This window comes from Urocitellus parryii, chromosome 5, assembly GCF_045843805.1.
Source record: "Urocitellus parryii isolate mUroPar1 chromosome 5, mUroPar1.hap1, whole genome shotgun sequence".
In the NCBI taxonomy this organism is placed as follows: Eukaryota; Metazoa; Chordata; class Mammalia; order Rodentia; family Sciuridae; genus Urocitellus; species Urocitellus parryii.
Genome location: NC_135535.1, coordinates 57,848,353 through 57,861,775, shown reverse-complemented (window position 1 = coordinate 57,861,775; position 13,423 = coordinate 57,848,353). Strand labels below are relative to the sequence as shown.

The following is a 13,423-nucleotide window of genomic DNA, read 5'->3' as shown; positions in this document are numbered from 1 at the left end:
TGCTTTTGTCTCCCCCAATCCTTCCCCCTACTGGACATGTGTTGAAGGTCACATCATTGACACTGGTGTGAAAGTGGTCAGTAGCCACTTCAGGGTAAGGTAGGTAGTGGCCCCAGTTGGGGAGTGATGGTTCCAATTGTTCAGGCTTGGTGTAGATTAACCATTCTGTCAATTAGAGCACGGCGTGTGGCTTCTACTTCCTGAGTCAGGCGCTCTATTTCCTGCTTGAGCCGTTCATTTTCTTCCGTTAGCTGTGCCACTTTCCTTTCATTCTCTTGTTCTTTTTCCTTCATGCGTTGCTTTCCAGCCCGGGCTGGCCACTGGCCACTCTGTTTCCGTTTCCTAGTTTTTCCTTGGTCTTCCTCCTCTTCTTCCTGAGCCAGGGAGCTCTGACTGGAGTCTGGAGAGCGAGGACTCTGGGAGATGCTTGCGACTTCTGCTGGTCCTGGCTCCCCAGCCAGCCAAGCCAGAGACGCAGGGTTAAGAGTGGTGAAGGTTTTTGATTCTTCCTTCAAAGAAATGAGGAAAGGAAGGGCAGATATTAGTAGAGAAAGGAAAGATAATATCCCCTCAACTTTAGAATTAGCATTCTCACCTCTTCGTTTCTAGGGGGTAAGATATAAGTACCCCCATTTTCATCTGAAGACAGAACCTCCTGCAGATCCTCATACCAGGCTTCCAGCTCCCAGCTGGACACCGTCCCGAAGGAGAAAGGCAATGACTCAGCTGCCATCTCTGCAGTTGGATCAGGTTCTGGAAAAGTACATACTCGGTATAAAAGTTCCACTTGGCAAACAAAGTCTATACCACAGGTTGGCAAAATGATCTGTAGGTGAAAGTTTTATTGGAACATATCTATTTATTTATATACTGTTTATGACTGCTTTAATGTTACAATAGCAGAGATTAATAGTGATAACAGATGCTACCCAAACACATATTCTTATGAGATCCTAATGAAAGTTCTCAGCCCACATGGGAACTCTATAGGTACATTTAAGGGGCAATTACCAGGCCATTTGTGCTCCTTTCTGTGTGGGGATTTTGGATAAAAGGTCCTTTGAGACTGAAGATGAGCAAGGCAAACCAACCGTCTTTGCTAGGGCTGACTTTGAGAGCAGATTTCAATTAGGAAATGCTCTAAAAATAGTGATTTGGTCACCATGTTGTTAAGGGGCAGGCTAGAGGGATAGACATGGCCTGACAACAAAAGCTTGTTGAGATTCAAACCCTGCTCTCCTTCTTTAGGCTGGGTCTTCTAGTAACTTCTTAGGATCCCAGCAAAGGGAGCCTAAGCAGCTTTTCCTTAGGAGTTGGTTTTGGAAAAAGAGTTGTGAAGTTTACCTACTTTCAGGTGTGGTGATGTATGAAGATACACTTCCTTCTGGAACACTGTGGAACAAAGAGAAATGTCAGCCATTTTTGAAAGGAGAGGCAGATTCTTCTAACCTCTTACTGGTCTTGTGGAATATGGATAGTAAAAGGTCCTATAGCTATTTCCAAGGACAGAAGAGAGCTCTGCTTCCTTTATTTAGTTGTGACATGTGACATTTGTAGTCCTGATTACATAATAGCAAAGTCCTGGCCAACTCAGTTTCTCTAAATATAAGACAGCCCTCAAACATGCCCAGTAAGGGCTAAGAGAACAAGTCTAAGGCATTTTCCTAATCTATTTCTGCACTCATATGGTCCAAATGTACATTTCTATTTCTGGTCTAGGACCTTCAACTCTGTTATGTACTGCCTACTTACCATCTCCTTTTGGATGTGTAACAGGCATTTATATTAAGTCCAAAGACAATCTCCTGCTGACCTTTCCCTTCCAGGGTCATCTCCATTTCAAGATGGTTAAGGCAAAAATCTTGGTGTCATCCCCTCTCCCCTCACACTTGACAATCCAATCCACAGCACTAGCAAATTCTCTATTTTTTTCTTTTGTATTGGGGATTGAGCCCAGAGAGGCTCTACCACCTAACTATATCCGCAGCCTTTTTAAATTTTGAGACAGGGTCTCACTAAGTTGGCAAAGCTGGCCTCCCAATCAGCAATCCTCATTCTTTAAAAATAGGCACACCCTTGTTTTCAAATGAAGATCAATTTACTATTATCTCTCCTCATTACCTTGGAAACTTCCTTGCAGAATGTTTCCCCATTCTGCTCTTGCCACCACTCCCTAAGTCTATTCACAACATAGCACCCCAAGTGAACCTTTTTTTTTTTAACCTTTAATTTATTTTTTTTAATATGGTGCTGAGGATCAAACCCAGGGCCTTGCCTGTGCTAGGCGGCTCTACCCCTGAGCCACAACCCCAGTCCTCAAGAGAGCCTTTTGTGATGATGATGATGGTGCATTTTACTACTAAGCTACATCCCCAGCCCTTTAAAAACTTAAATAATGACTTTGCTTTGAATCTTCCAATGACTTCCAATTTCATGCATATTAAAAATATCCTCATAATGGCTTGCAAGGCCCTACAGAATATGCTTCTTGTCTACAAATTGTTGAGTTTTCATAGGCCACTCTCATCCTTGCTCACTCCAGCCCACCTGGCCTGTTCCTAAAGATATCAGGCATACTGCCATTTTAGGGTCTAAGCTCTAGCTGTTCCACCTGGAATGCTCTTCCTTCCATAGTATCTGCATGGCTCACTGGCTTGCCTCTTTCAGGTCTTTATTTTTTGGTGTTGTGGATTAAAACCCAGGGGTGCATTACTACTGGGCTATATCCCCAGCCCTTTTATTACTTTGAGATGGGGTCTATTTAATGGCTGAGGCTAGCCTCCAACTTGCTATTCTCCTGGCCAGCCTCCAGAGTCATTGGGATTACAGGCACCACTTGCCTGGTTTAGGGCCTTTCATTTAAATGTTATCTCAGTGAGGCAATCCCTGGCCAACTGATAAAAAACTAACCTCCACCCTGAACATTGTTTTTTCCTGCTTAGTTTTCTCCATCTCAATTATGGCTTCCACTGCAGAATATTTTTTTCTTATTTAGAAATACACTTTGAGCCCCAAACTGCTTGACATATAGTAAGTGCTCATTGAGTATATGAATGAATGTAAATCTCCCGCCCCAATCTCACTTATAGGGAGGACTAAATCCAGAGTTGCCTGTCCCTCGAGACTGGAGATGCAATATTGCTCCGATTATTTCTCTACATTGCTGTCCTCTCAGGGGAACAATTCCTTGCCTTCTAGTGTGGGGACTTGGCTTTCATCAGCAGTGGAGCTCCAGGCCAGAGGACTGCAAAGCCAAACAGTAGGGCTGGCCTGATGCAATGGTTACGCAGAGATTAGTTGAGAGTGGGGGGGGGGGGAGAGGAAGGGATCAATCCCAGGAGAAGGGGAATACCCTAGGGAAAACCTAAAGGGCTTCCCACTTTTAGAAAGATCCAAGCTGCTCTCTTGTGCGGGAGGCCAAGATACCTCTGGGGAAAATGGAAAACCCATCTCTCCCTGTCCATCAGCAACCCTCCTCTCCAAAAGTTGTGTGCAGAGTCCAGGATCCCCAGCTACCTCAGTGGACATACTGACCCCTGGAGGTGCTGTAGTTGAGACAGGGCTGAGGGTGGGGGGGCGGCGATAGGGAGAATGCCCGCAATGGCGAAAGGGCGGATACAGAACTGAGCTACAGGTCACCCAATCTCAGAGCAGGGGTGTGTCCTGCTGCCCCGCCTCTCGTGACAGGCCTACAGAGGTTGCCTGGAATCGGCTACGAGAGAGAATGAATTTCCCGAGGGCAGCAGGGATCCTTCATCACAGAAACGGAAAAGGATTGGGGTGACGTTATCGCTCAAAGTTAAGAGGGGCCTGCCTGTAAACACAACTCCTGAATAAAGAATTCTCCCCAACCCTCGAATGGTTCCTAAGATCGCTGTGGCAGGGCATGGACCCGTATCGTAAAGAGCAGACGCCCAACTTTTGAGGGAACAACCGATGTTCGCGAGGAAGGAAAGGTAAAGGGTGGATAGGGAGTCAATACTCGCCTTTCTCCTTAGGTTCCGGAACTGATTTTGGCTTTGTCGCTGCCACCCGCTCATCTTCAACATGATATGCTCTGCGTCTTACACCCAAGCTTCTGACCTCGTACCCTGGAGCTGGGATCTTTTATGGTGGCCTTGCCCTCCTCCCATGGGCGGGATCCAGAATTTTACCAATCAAAAAGCGGCACGCCGGCATTGGCTCCGCCTCATCCCTCATATCCGCCACTCAGCAGCTCTGCAGCACCACCCTCATCGCTACCTCCCACTTGGGGGTCGATGTCTTGTTGGACCCGGAAGTGGCTTTGGGTCACGAGGCTTCGCGGAGGCGGTGGGTGAGTCATGCGCGCGCGCGGAGGGGAGTGTGAAGGGGGGAGGGGAGGATGGGGGGGCGGGGATGATGCAATGTTTGGCAACCGGTGTCTGCGCGCGCACGCGCAGGGGACCACGAGGGTGGTGGGAGGTACGGGGGGTGGGGGAGAGGAAAGAGGGCGGGGCGCCAGCTCACGGCACCCAACGGCTGCAACGGCTCTCAACTGTGGCCGCCCCTAGGCTGCCTTGTGGAGGCTTATCGCATCTTGTCTCCCCCGAGAACTGCCATTCTGTCACCTAGCGTTACCCCCTTTTTACCTTCCCATAAGGGACTTCCATTTGCCTTGACCCCTCCCTAGATAATGAGCACTTCGGCCCTTGAACCTTCCTCCTTTGAAAGTTTGCATCCGTCCACCTAGATTGACATCTGGAGTCTTCTTAAAGGGATCTCCTCTTTTAGCTTCCCAACATTTCCAAAATATGCCGAGGTACTGGAACCCCCTAGGTCGTCCTTTTTCACTTCTCTCAGAAAAGCACCCTTGCCTTGATTCTTGGAGTTTCTGACTAGCCCTGGATATTTCTAGAATTCATGTTCCTAATCTGAACAATTCAATTCTGTTTTCCCCGCTTTCACCCACCCCGCCACTGGTGCTCTGGTGCCCTTCATCAAGGATCACGACCCCTCCTTTCCATTGTCCCAGATAACAAGTCCTGTGACTCCCTGCTGAGGAGCTGAGCTGGGCCCTGCCTCCCAGGTGTCTAGGGTCGTGACCTCTACTGTAGAACCTCTCTACCTGGGACGTGCACGCACTTTTAGCTCACGACTGGGTTGCCAGAGTCTAGTCTCAGTTTCCCCTCGCTTGCCCAGGGATCCTGACGTTCTCATTTGTAAATTAAATATAACGAGTGGCGAAAGTAAAACGAGAGAACTATGCACTTGGAGACAACTTAAAAGTAAAAAGCACCATGCAAAATATTTTTCTTATGCTTTGAAAACAGGCCATGTGGTGGCCTTTTACATATCCTGTCATACCCTCATGGGGGCAACCAGAGTTTGTTTAAGGACACTGTCCCAAGGCCGGTTGCGACTATTTGGTATAGTAGTGACAGGTCTTTGGCCAGGCTGTTCCGTTGCTCTAGACCTCCATTTCCCCTTCTGTAAATGGAGGTGGGGGTTGGTTGGACCAGATGGTCTCTTCTGGCCTAAAGACAGACCAGGTTGTCAGTGACAGGCAGAGGTCATGTGACTTGACAGGCCGAGGTCGTGTTGTGACATGTTGACCTGGGGAAGGCGGGTCAAGTCCCAGCACACTACTCGGGAAGCCTTTGGGGCGGGGCGGGGCAAGTCGCGACTTTCATCTTTTGGGGCCTGCCCCGCCCGAATCTGGCATTCCTGGCTCCCCCAACAAACTGTGGCGTTGGAAGGGGCCCCTCCCCGAGGAAGGCTGGGATTGGCCACCGGTGGCCTGGGAAGAGGCACAGATCCTTCCGCGGACGGCGGGGGGGCGGGGGGACGGGGGGGGCCGCGTGGGGTGTTTGTTCTCTTGGGGATTAATGGGAGGTTGTGGGGGAGGGGTAGGCGCGCTCCCGCATGCGCACTGCAGCCCCTCCTGTTGGCTCGCTGCTGTCCGCTGGGCGGGGGCCCGGCCCCGCCCCTCTCCCGTCCGGGCAGCGGCGGCGGCGGCTGCGGCGGTGGCGGCGGCAGCGACGGCGGCGGCGGCAGCAGCCTGCGCGGTGCCTTCTGGGAACGGAATCCCCAGGGCTGCCCCTGGCCCCTATGGCGCATGCGCGGGAGGCCGCTCGGTGATCGGCGGCGGCGGCGGCGCTTCCTGCTAGGACCGGCCGGGGCTGTACCGGAGGTTCGGGCTCCACCGACCCTCCTCCCACCCCCTCCCACTCACCCTCTGGGCCGCGACTGCGCAGGGCGGGGCCGGCCGAACCATGGGCCGCGGTGAGTGCGGGGCCCGGCCCCCCCACCCCGCCCCTCCCCCTCCCCTCCCCTTTCCTCTCCTGTCTTCTACCCTCTGCCCCCTCCGCGTCCTCTCGGCCCCTTTCCCCGGCCCCATCCCTACTCCCCCGCCCTCACCTGCCCTCACTGTTTCTCTCTCTCACAGCCTGACTTCTGCCTTCCTCACCTACCTCCCTCAGCGCTTCGCCCACCCTCCGCCCGCCCTCTCCCCAAGTTCCTTCCTACTTCGAGCGCCTTCCCCTCCTCCCTAAGCTGAAGGAAGCAGTCTGGGTGACAGGGCGCCTTGTTATGAGAGGGAAAGTTTGGAAGCCGTCTGTGTGGGGTGGTAGCGATGGAGAGGTTGGGGAGAATACTTGTAGGTTTGAGGGGCATCCCTACAGATCAGAGGAGAACGTCACTTGGAGCTAATTGGAGGCCAGCGGGACAGGAGGTTCTGGACCCTCATGCCTTAAGCTTGAGGGAGATTCAGGAGCCTCTTAAGATCTGGGAGAAGACAGAGTTGTGATTCTAACCTCTCTCAAACCCCAAATGAACTAGATCAGTGATTGTCTGATGGATCTAGTATGGGGGATCTTTGCTGGTACCACCCCAGCTGGCAATTGGGCAATTGTCTAGTTAACCTGTGGCGTTACAGTCTGCATTTTATATGATCTTCCTGGGGAGGGAACAGCAGGGGCCAGAAACTGGGAAACTTCCTAGTGGCCTGTCATTATAGGAATTTGCCCACACTCTACACACAAAAGTGTCCCTAATGGGATAAAGGGGCCTGGCCCTTCATATGTCTAGAAATGAGGCTATGATTTTTTGGTCCGTTGGAGTTGAGGCACTGATCCTCTGCCTTGTAGGGACTATGCTTGAAAAGGATGGTTGTGGACTTGGCCAGCAGATCCCTGAGATCTTTATAGGCATTTACTCACATTATTAAGGATCTTTCCTTGAGAGTGTCTTGGGCTGTGGTGCTCTCAAGTTGGGCAGATTTCTGACAGTCCCTTCTCACTCCTTATGTTTGCAGGTGTGGGCTAAGCTGGCAGCCCCGGCTTTAGACTGGACCCCACAATGTTTGCAGAAATGTTCAGGTAGAGTGTTATGGAAGAGAACTCTTGCTCATTCTCCCTTCCAGCTTTCTGAGGGACTCCCCTTGCCATTGAGACTTCCCTTGAATTTCCTTGGGTCTGCTCACAACCTTTGCCTTATGGGAGTCCTTCCTCAGGTGCCTAGCCCAGTTTAATCCTCCTAATGCCCACATGGATGTCTGTGTTATCAGGCACGCGGGAGCTGATTACACACAATGAATGGGGGCAATGAGAGCAGTGGAGCAGACAGAGCTGGGGGCCCTGTGGCCACATCTGTCCCCATCGGCTGGCAGCGCTGTGTACGAGAGGGTGCTGTGCTCTATATCAGGTGTGGATCTTCAAAGTTCTCCAAGACCTATCTGCCTAGTTGCCTGGGTTTTCTTTCTCCCACCCCTCTTCTCAAAGCTCTTCAGCATTTTTATTCTGTTATTTCTGTTATTTTGTTATTTTCTGTTTTATTCTGTTATTTCTTAGCTTTTGAATCATTCTCCCTTTTTTCTTCTCATATCACTTATGTTCTGCCTTTCCTAGGAAAGTCTTTTTTTTTACTTGGGAACTGTCCTTCAGGGAGTTATCTTCTGAGACATTGTCAGCTAACTTGATATTCTCTGATACTGTCCTCTCCCAGCCCAAGTGGCACAGAGCTGTCTTCCTTGGAGCAAACCCGGAGCTACCTCCTCAGTGATGGGACCTGTAAGTGCGGTCTGGAGTGTCCACTCAATGTCCCTAAGGTGAGAGTTGTGAGGGGTTGAATAGAGTATAGGGATAAGCCAAAAGACTTAATGCAAATAACTGACTTTGGTAGCTCTCCTCACATATTCCATCCCCTCAGGGTTGCTGTCTTTGCCTTCTACTTTACAGGTTTTCAACTTTGACCCTTTGGCCCCGGTGACCCTGGGTGGGGCTGGGGTGGGGCCAGCATCAGAGGAGGACATGACCAAGCTGTGCAACCACCGGCGGAAAGCTGTTGCTATGGCAACTCTGTACCGCAGCATGGAGACCACCTGCTCACACTCTTCTCCTGGTGAGTCTTTTGATCCTTTACCAAAGACTGAGGAAAACCTAAGGGTGGGGAAGGTGCATGGTGGGAGGGGCTCAATGAGAGGTTACACGGAGAAGGATGGAGTTAGGTAAGGAGCTGCTTAGTGGAAAAAAGAGCAGGGGACGTTGGGAACCTGGGGGAGATGGGACTGAAAAATAGAAAATAAAGTTTTTAGAAGGGAAGCTGCAGGCTGACCTTTCATTTCTCTTTTATTGCAGGAGAGGGAGCAAGCCCCCAGATGTTCCACACTGTGTCCCCAGGGCCTCCCTCTACCCGTCCTTCCTGTCGAGTTCCTTCTATAACTCCACTTAATGGGGGTCCTGGCTCCCTTCCCCAAGAGCAACCCTCAGTTCCCCAGGCCTTCCCATCTCTAGCAGGCCCGGGGGGACTCTTCCCACCACCAAGGCTTCCTGATCCAGTTCCTTCTGGGGGCAGCAGCAGCCCCTGTTTTCTCCCAAGGGGCAATGCCCCCTCTCCAGCCCCACCTCCTCCACCTGCTATTAGCCTGAATGCCCCCTCTTACAACTGGGGAACCACTCTCCGATCCAGCCTGGTGCCCTCTGACCTGGGCTCTCCTCCAGCCCCTCATGCCTCTTCCTCACCACCCTCAGACCCTCCTCTCTTCCACTGTAGTGATGCCTTAACACCCCCTCCCCTGCCCCCAAGCAATAATCTCCCTGGCCCCTCTGGCCCCCCTGGCCCTGCTACTCAGCCACCAGTGTCTTCAGCCACTATGCACCTGCCCCTGGTCCTGGGACCCCTGGGAGGGGCCCCCACTGTGGAGGGGCCTGGGGCACCCCCCTTCCTTGCTAGCAGCCTACTCTCTGCAGCGGCCAAGGCACAGCATCCCCCACTACCCACTCCCAGCACTTTACAGGGCCGAAGGCCCCGTGCCCAGGCACCCTCAGCTTCCCACTCATCACCCCGTCCCTCTCAGCGTCGTCCCCGCCGACCCCCAACTGTATTGCGATTGCTTGAAGGGGGTAGTCCTCAAAACCCTAGAAGGAGCCGTCCTCGGGCCCCTGCTCCTGTTCCCCCGCCCTTTCCTATTCCAGAGCCATCCCAACCAATTCTCCCTTCTGTGCTGTCCCTGCTGGGACTCCCCACCCCTGGCCCTTCCCACTCTGATGGAAGCTTTAACCTTTTGGGGTCAGATGCACACCTTCCTCCTCCCCCAACCCTCTCCTCAGGGAGCCCTCCCCAGCCCAGGCACCCCATCCAACCCTCCCTGCCTGGGACCACCAGTGGCAGCCTCAGCAGTGTGCCAGGTGAGTGTTATGGAACCTTTCCTCAGCCTTGGAGGATAGAGGCAGCCAGGGCATTTAGAGTAAAGTTTTAGAGAGCTCTTCAGTGGTTTTCTGGGCTGGGGCAGGGAGGTTGGGTTCTTTGCTGGGAGAAAAGGGCCTCCCTTAAGCTGAATTTCTATTCTTTTACAGGTGCTCCTGCCCCACCAGCTGCCTCCAAAGCCCCCATAGTCCCTAGCCCTGTGCTTCAAAGCCCATCTGAAGGGCTGGGGATGGGGGCAGGCCCAGCTTGCCCTCTGCCTCCCTTGTCTGGTGGGGAGGCTTTCCCTTTCCCCAGTCCTGAGCAGGGCCTGGCGCTGAGTGGAGCTGGCTTCCCTGGGATGCTGGGGGCCCTGCCTCTCCCTCTGAATCTGGGGCAACCTCCACCTTCTCCATTGCTCAGCCACAGTTTATTTGGCATGCTGGCTGGGGGAGGAGGACAACCTCCCCCTGAACCCCTGCTACCCCCCCCAGGTGGACCTGGCCCCCCTTTAGCCCCAGGCGAGCCTGAAGGGCCTTCCCTTCTGGTAGCTTCCTTGCTTCCACCACCCCCCTCAGACCTTTTGCCACCCCCTTCTGCACCCCCTAGCAACCTCCTTGCCTCTTTCCTGCCCCTGCTGGCCCTGGGCCCCACAGCTGGGGATGGGGAGGGATCTTCAGAGGGAGCTGGGGGTCCGAGTGGGGAACCATTTTCAGGTTTGGGAGACCTCCCCCCCCTGCTCTTCCCTCCCCTTTCAGCCCCCCCTACCCTCATAGCTTTAAATTCCGCGCTGCTGGCTGCCAGCCTGGATCCCCCCTCGGGGACACCCCCCCAGGTGAGAATAGGGGGTGAGTGGGTGGGTAGAACAAGAAATAGAATCAAATGGGCTCTGGGAACCAAAGGCTTTCAGTTTCATACCTGAGTTCTTCCTCAGATGTTTTCGGGGGAGCTTAGTCTGGATGGGGAGAGGATGGCTGGAAGAATGTAATCTAAATGTATTAAGCATAGCCTGCCTCACTTGAGCTTCAGTCAGGTTGTGTGTATGAGAAAGTAGTATGTCTGTGAACACTTTACAAATGTTAAGTGCAATAACCATTCTTTCTTAGCCCTGTGTCCTGAGTGCCCCCCAACCTGGACCACCTACCTCCAGTGTCACCATGGCAACTACTGACCCGGGGGCCTCCTCTCTGGGCAAGGCCCCCTCCAACTCAGGGAGACCCCCCCAGCTCCTTAGCCCTCTGCTGAGTGCCAGCCTGCTGGGTGAGTCTGAAGGGGAGGACTCTTGGTGTGAAAGAGAGCAATAAAAATTAGGAGCAGAGGTTGGATGGATTGGGGAAGAACTTCTCTGACCCACTGGGTAAAGCCTGAAGAAAATAGTAGGATCTGCTTAGCCTAATTGGTTTGCCTAGGGAGGGACCCCTGACTATGATCTCTCAACAGGTGACCTGTCTTCACTAACCAGCAGCCCTGGAACCCTCCCCAGCCTGTTGCAGCCTCCTGGTTCTCTTCTCTCTGGCCAGTTGGGGCTGCAGCTCCTCCCTGGGGGGGGAGCTCCTCCACCCCTCTCAGAGGCTTCTAGTCCCCTAGCCTGCCTGCTACAGAGTCTCCAGGTGAGGGCAGGGATGGTATTTGTCAGAAAAATTTCCTAAAACTGGAAATTAAGGGCTGAGTTACAAATAAGGAGGACTGTATTTGAGACTGAGATCTTATTTTTGCCAGCAGATTCCTCCAGAGCAGCCAGAAGCCCCCTGTCTGCCCCCCGAGAGTCCCACCTCAGCCCTTGAACCAGAGCCTGCCCGGCCTCCCCTCAGTGCCTTAGCCCCACCCCATGGTTCTTCTGACCCCCCAGTCCCTGAGCTGCTCACTGGGAGGGGGTCAGGGAAACGGGGCCGGAGGGGAGGAGGGGGACTTAGGGGCATTAATGGTGAGGCCAGGCCGAGCCGGGGCCGAAAGCCTGGCAGCCGGCGGGAGCCTAGCCGACTGGCCCTCAAATGGGGGACACGTGGTGGCTTCAATGGACAAATGGAACGGTCCCCAAGAAGGACCCACCACTGGCAGCATAATGGGGAGCTGGCTGAAGGGGGTGCTGAGCCTAAGGATCCACCCCTTCCTGGGCCCCATTCTGAGGACCTTAAGGTGAGTGCAGTGAGGGAGGTCCCAGCTCAGGGTCTCTGAGGAAAGCCTGGGACCCCCATGCCCTTTTCTCACTTTTCCCATACACACAGTCCATCTTTTCTCAGGTGCCCCTGGGGATAGTCAGAAAGTCTCGTCGTGGCCGGAGGAGAAAATACAAGTGAGTGTTAGGCCCACCCCTATATTGGCCTGGCCTTGTTGGGATTACAAAAATGTCCAAATAGTGTCTTGGTTTTCAAAAAGGGCAGACATTTATTTGAATATGAATAAGGATATTATGCCTTTACTATCCAAATGTAGAAAGTTTCCCACCCAACCTTCTGAAATTCACCTGGTGCTTGGGGAGCTGTTCCTGATCATCTGTGCCCCTTATTGCAGCCCTACCCGGAACAGCAATAGCTCCCGCCAGGATATTACCTTGGAACCCAGCCCTACAACCCGAGTAAGTGTGCATTTGGGTAGGTGTGGATATGGGTAGGAATATGTAAGAGATGAGACAGGAGGAAAGGAGGCTTGAGGGAATGGGGAGAAAATAAAAGACTTCCTTATACCTAGGTGATTGATCACTTCTTCTTTCAACTTCCCCTCTGGTATAGGCGGCTGTCCCTCTGCCTCCCCGGGCCCGCCCTGGCCGTCCTGCCAAAAACAAGAGGAGGAAACTGGCCCCATAGCAGCCATACCTGGAGCTGGATCTGACCCTGATTGGGGAGAGCTGAGTGCTGAGCCTTGGGAGTCCCTGCCAGCCACTTGCACCTGTGGACAGTGGGTGGGGGCACTACTCCCCACTCAGAGCACAAATGCAACCCCTTCCCCTATAATCCCATCCTGAGCCATTGCAGGGGGTAGGGAAGCTCATCCCCTCCCCCCCAAAGCCATGTCACTGAAAAGGCCTGGGGGGGTAGCATATGGCCCTCTCCTCACCAGGCGCTAAGGGGAACACCCCCTTCCCCAGGTCTTTTATTTAAGTTATTTTTGCACAAATGACTCTTTTATATTTAATTCGACTTCATTGCCTCCCTTCTTAAAGCCAGCAGGCTCAGTTTACAAACCTGTGAGCTACTGTTGGCTGCTGCCCTCCTTCCCAGTGAAAGGTACAAAGCAATAAGCATCATGCATCTTCCCCTCATCTCTCCAACACCCCTCTGCCTCTGGCTCAGGTTGCTCAAAGCACAGATCCCCTCTTACCCTTGTCCCCAGGTTTGAAACACATAGCCTCATTTCAAGGTGTAGCCAGGTTCCCTCTACTTTCCTCTGGGATATAAAAAGGGGGTAAAGGGGCAAAGAGAGCCCTCTGGGTCTCTCCTCCCATACACACTACACTGCCCCTTCTCCCCCCCTCCCCAATCAAAATGCTCAGAGACGTTGTGATGATGCGACTGAGGATTATGCAACGTGGTCCAACCGGAGCGGCCAGCATGACCAGCTGTCCAGGGGCTGCCTCCTGCCTTTTCTTTTGTAAAGACAAGACCCTTGGGAGTTTTAATTCTGTTTTGTACTTGCCCTATGGGGCCTCCACTGCTTTTCTATGGGAGACACTCTTAATTTAACAGATGAGAATATTTTGAAACTCTGGCTCTGGCTCTGTACTCTTTTTTTTTTTATTTAGTTCTTTGGTAAGAACAGGTTACAACTGAAATCCGTCTTCAGTAGA

At 52.8% G+C, this 13,423-nt stretch overlaps 3 protein-coding genes across 10 annotated transcripts; 1 reads left to right on the top strand and 2 right to left on the bottom strand.

Annotated features, from left to right (window-relative positions):
• Window positions 1-16: 16 nt before the first annotated feature.
• Window positions 17-1,375, bottom strand: Ddit3 (DNA damage inducible transcript 3). Its single transcript, XM_077798392.1, has 3 exons — window positions 1,345-1,375; window positions 596-753; window positions 17-509 (listed from the first exon to the last, which is right to left on the bottom strand). The coding sequence occupies exons 2-3, from the start codon at window positions 731-733 to the stop codon at window positions 141-143; spliced, it is 507 nt and encodes a 168-aa protein (XP_077654518.1). The 5' UTR covers window positions 734-753; window positions 1,345-1,375; the 3' UTR covers window positions 17-140.
• LOC113189505 (DDIT3 upstream open reading frame protein) lies at window positions 595-4,103 on the bottom strand. Of its 2 annotated transcripts, none has more exons than XM_026398316.2 (3): window positions 3,987-4,103; window positions 1,345-1,392; window positions 595-753 (listed from the first exon to the last, which is right to left on the bottom strand). In XM_026398316.2, the coding sequence occupies exons 1-2, from the start codon at window positions 4,047-4,049 to the stop codon at window positions 1,351-1,353; spliced, it is 105 nt and encodes a 34-aa protein (XP_026254101.2). In that variant the 5' UTR covers window positions 4,050-4,103; the 3' UTR covers window positions 595-753; window positions 1,345-1,350. The 2 variants fall into 2 exon arrangements, with proteins under 2 accessions (XP_026254101.2, XP_026254100.2); XM_026398315.2 differs by having other exon boundaries at window positions 1,349-1,392; window positions 3,987-4,089.
• Window positions 4,104-4,273: 170 nt separating this feature from the next.
• Window positions 4,274-13,344, top strand: Mbd6 (methyl-CpG binding domain protein 6). Of its 7 annotated transcripts, XR_003301659.1 has the most exons (14): window positions 6,044-6,243; window positions 7,274-7,337; window positions 7,526-7,662; window positions 7,963-8,065; window positions 8,196-8,358; window positions 8,595-9,644; window positions 9,813-10,474; window positions 10,746-10,899; window positions 11,080-11,249; window positions 11,359-11,775; window positions 11,865-11,932; window positions 12,151-12,214; window positions 12,369-12,863; window positions 13,130-13,344. XR_003301659.1 is itself a non-coding variant. In XM_077798279.1 (13 exons), the coding sequence occupies exons 3-13, from the start codon at window positions 7,550-7,552 to the stop codon at window positions 12,441-12,443; spliced, it is 3,039 nt and encodes a 1,012-aa protein (XP_077654405.1). In that variant the 5' UTR covers window positions 4,274-4,315; window positions 7,274-7,337; window positions 7,526-7,549; the 3' UTR covers window positions 12,444-13,344. The 7 variants fall into 7 exon arrangements, 6 of the variants coding, with proteins under 6 accessions (XP_077654405.1, XP_026254047.1, XP_026254045.1 ...); XM_077798279.1 differs by lacking the exon at window positions 6,044-6,243 and adding an exon at window positions 4,274-4,315 and having other exon boundaries at window positions 12,369-13,344; XM_026398262.1 differs by having other exon boundaries at window positions 11,362-11,775; window positions 11,880-11,932; window positions 12,369-13,344.
• The last annotated feature ends 79 nt before the right edge of the window (window positions 13,345-13,423 follow it).

What these genes read in the sequence shown, in the direction of transcription:
- Ddit3 (XM_077798392.1), bottom strand. Translation starts at nt 733, where the DNA reads ATGGCAGCTGAGTCATTGCCTTTCTCCTTCGGGACGGTGTCCAGCTGG. An exon ending in TACCCCCTAGAAACGAAGAG is followed by an intron (nt 510 to 595) that starts GTGAGAATGCTA and finishes ATTTCTTTGAAG; the next exon opens with GAAGAATCAAAAACCTTCAC.
- LOC113189505 (XM_026398316.2), bottom strand. Translation starts at nt 4,049, where the DNA reads ATGTTGAAGATGAGCGGGTGGCAGCGACAAAGCCAAAATCAGTTCCGG. An exon ending in TCCGGAACCTAAGGAGAAAG is followed by an intron (nt 1,393 to 3,986) that starts GCGAGTATTGAC and finishes TTTGTTCCACAG; the next exon opens with TGTTCCAGAAGGAAGTGTAT.
- Mbd6 (XM_077798279.1), top strand. Translation starts at nt 7,550, where the DNA reads ATGAATGGGGGCAATGAGAGCAGTGGAGCAGACAGAGCTGGGGGCCCT. An exon ending in CCTCGGGGACACCCCCCCAG is followed by an intron (nt 10,475 to 10,745) that starts GTGAGAATAGGG and finishes ATTCTTTCTTAG; the next exon opens with CCCTGTGTCCTGAGTGCCCC. An exon ending in AACCCAGCCCTACAACCCGA is followed by an intron (nt 12,215 to 12,368) that starts GTAAGTGTGCAT and finishes CCTCTGGTATAG; the next exon opens with GCGGCTGTCCCTCTGCCTCC.